Consider the following 2,524-nt stretch of genomic DNA (forward strand, 5'->3'; position numbering starts at 1 on the left):
CACACACACACACATCCTCTACACAGGATGGCAAAATAAATGATGATGTGGCAACATCTGGATCAATTTCAGAAAGAGGACAAGAATGAGGGAAGGAAGGATGTGGGTTGTGATGGAAAGAGGAAAGGGCTGAGAAGAAGGTATTTCCGAGATAAAAGGGATGGATGGAAAGAACGAGGTGTTTGTCCTGCTCACCTGAGGAGGCGGCTTCAGCGGGCAGGGGGAGGTCCTGTAACTCCCACATCCTCACACTACCGTCCTCAGAGCACGACATCAAGCGCCTACAACACAAACAGAGAACACTTCGCTTTACTCAGATGCTTCACAGGGATGCTTTGGAGGAGTTTTTCTGATGCGTATCATACCCGTCCTCCTGCAGCATGGTGTGTAAGACACTGGAATCATGGGCGATCTTCCTGTACGCCATCACACTCTTCATTAGCACATTAAAAACATACAGACCACTGCCTACAGCCGCCACTATATACTGAGACAGAGATATAACTGTGTAAGGAAAACATGCAAGATATGATTATCATATATTATTTACACTAGCAGTCAAAAGTTTGGAATAATTACAGTTTTTTCACGTTTTTGAAAGAAGTCTCTTCTACTCACCAAGGCTGCTTAACAGTAATATTGTGAAATATTATTAACATTTTAAATAACTGTTTTGTACTTGAATATATTTTAAAATGTCGTTTATTCCGGTGATGCAAAAGCTGAATTTTTGAGGATTAATTAATGAATAGAAGATTCAAAAGAACAGCATTTCTTCAAAATAAACATGTTTTGTAATATTATAAATGGCTTTACCATCACTTTTGATCAATTAATGCATCCTTGTTATATAAATATATTATTATTATGTATTTATTTATTTACTTACCCCAGACTTTTGAATGGTAGTGTTACAGTTTCTACAAAAATACCAAGCAGCAAAAAAATATATTTACATTTATAATAATAAAAATATTTAGCATATTAGAATGATTTCTGAGGATCATGTGACACTGAAGACTGGAGTAATGACGCTGAAAATTCAGCTTTGCATCACAGGAATAAATTACATTTAAAATAAATTGAAATATTATTTATTTCACATTTTTACTGACTTTTTGATTAAATAAAAATGTGGCCTTGGTGAGCACAATAGACTTTTTTCAAAAACATAAAAACGCATAATTATTCCAAACTTTTGACCATTGTTGTATCATTTATATATAATTGATCATTTACAATGGAAGGTCAGTTTCTTACCTCTCCATCTGAGCTCATGTGTTGAATGGATCTCTCGATCTGTTTCAGTTTGACCTCTGATTGGCTGTTTCCCGCCGGCTCCTCCCACAGAATGTGCTCATACGCCTGGATCGTCCAATCCACTGAATCCCAGATGATGAGCTCACCGATATGAGAGCCGCTCGCAAACAAGCCGTCTGAGATCAACAATAACCAACACTCAACACAAAACACAATGATCTCAGTGTGAACGTGAGGACCGACTGCCGTCAAGTGTCTCACCGTTGATGCTGATGAGAGAATGGATGGTGTCCTGATGGTCAGCTAGATGACGCATGGCCATAACCGCAATATCTGATCCAGACAGGCTCAACTTAAATATCACTGGAACATCAGAAACCATTTCAAATCATTCATTTACCTACAAGCAAACTTGTCAAAAAATAGCTTTAATAACATGAAAATCATTACTAAAAAATTTTATGAGGACCATGTCAGCTTTTGCTAGAGCAGCAAGTGTAAACTTTTCATATTTGTTGAAAATACCATTATTATTTTTTTTAACATACATTTTATGGAAAAAGTATTTTTCAGTTACCGATCTCTTTATCCATGGCAGCTGCAATGAAGTTCTTTGGTAACTCCACCATGGCTGAGATGCCTTCAGAATAACGCAGATGATTTATTAAAATATATTTAAATACACTACTGTTCAAAAGTTTGGGGTCAGTAAGCTGTTTTGTTTTTTTTTTCTCAAAGAAATTAGTACATTTATTCGGCAAGGATGCATTAAACATGCATAATGTTACAAAAGATTTCTATTTCACATAAATGCTTTCCATTCATCGCATAACCCTAAAAAAATTGTACCACAGTTTCCACAAAAATATTAAGCAGCGCAGCTGTTTTTAGCATAATAATAATAATAAACGTTTCTTGTGCAGCCAATCAGCATATTAGAATGTTTTTTGAAGGATTATGTGACACTGGAGTAATGATGCTAAAAATGTATCTTTGATCACAGGAATATATTATATTTTAAAATATATTCAAATAGAAAACAGTTATTTTAAATTGTAAAAATATTTCACAATATTACAATTTTTACTGTATTTCTGATCAAATAAATGCAGCCTTGATGAGCAGAAGAGAAAAAAGTCATTTATAAAACGGATAGTTCCGATCCTTGATTCTGATTGGTTGAGCCGCTTTCAAAGCTGTTGTAAATTACTCTACAAACATACACCTTTTGTTTACATCTGTGTGTTGCTCGGCAACCACTTTG

The 2,524-nt window shown here is 35.2% G+C and overlaps 1 protein-coding gene across 5 annotated transcripts in view; it reads right to left on the reverse strand.

The window, feature by feature from the left end:
- Window positions 1-2,524, reverse strand: part of LOC107662451 (WD repeat-containing protein 41-like) — a 10,038-nt gene that overhangs the window by 3,444 nt on the left and 4,070 nt on the right. For 4 of the 5 annotated variants that reach the window (XM_016452491.1, XM_016452482.1, XM_016452516.1 and 1 more), the window contains 5 exons: window positions 1,838-1,900; window positions 1,522-1,623; window positions 1,261-1,436; window positions 366-487; window positions 196-281 (listed from right to left, as the gene is read on the reverse strand). In XM_016452491.1, coding sequence (XP_016307977.1) covers window positions 196-281; window positions 366-487; window positions 1,261-1,436; window positions 1,522-1,623; window positions 1,838-1,900 — 549 coding nt within the window. The remainder of the gene's footprint in view (window positions 1-195; window positions 282-365; window positions 488-1,260; window positions 1,437-1,521; window positions 1,624-1,837; window positions 1,901-2,524) is intronic. The other variant, XM_016452500.1, reaches the window with a different exon arrangement.

The sequence above is a fragment of the Sinocyclocheilus anshuiensis genome, unplaced genomic scaffold (assembly GCF_001515605.1).
Source record: "Sinocyclocheilus anshuiensis isolate Anshui unplaced genomic scaffold, SAMN03320099.WGS_v1.1 scaffold457, whole genome shotgun sequence".
NCBI classification, from domain to species: domain Eukaryota; kingdom Metazoa; phylum Chordata; class Actinopteri; order Cypriniformes; family Cyprinidae; genus Sinocyclocheilus; species Sinocyclocheilus anshuiensis.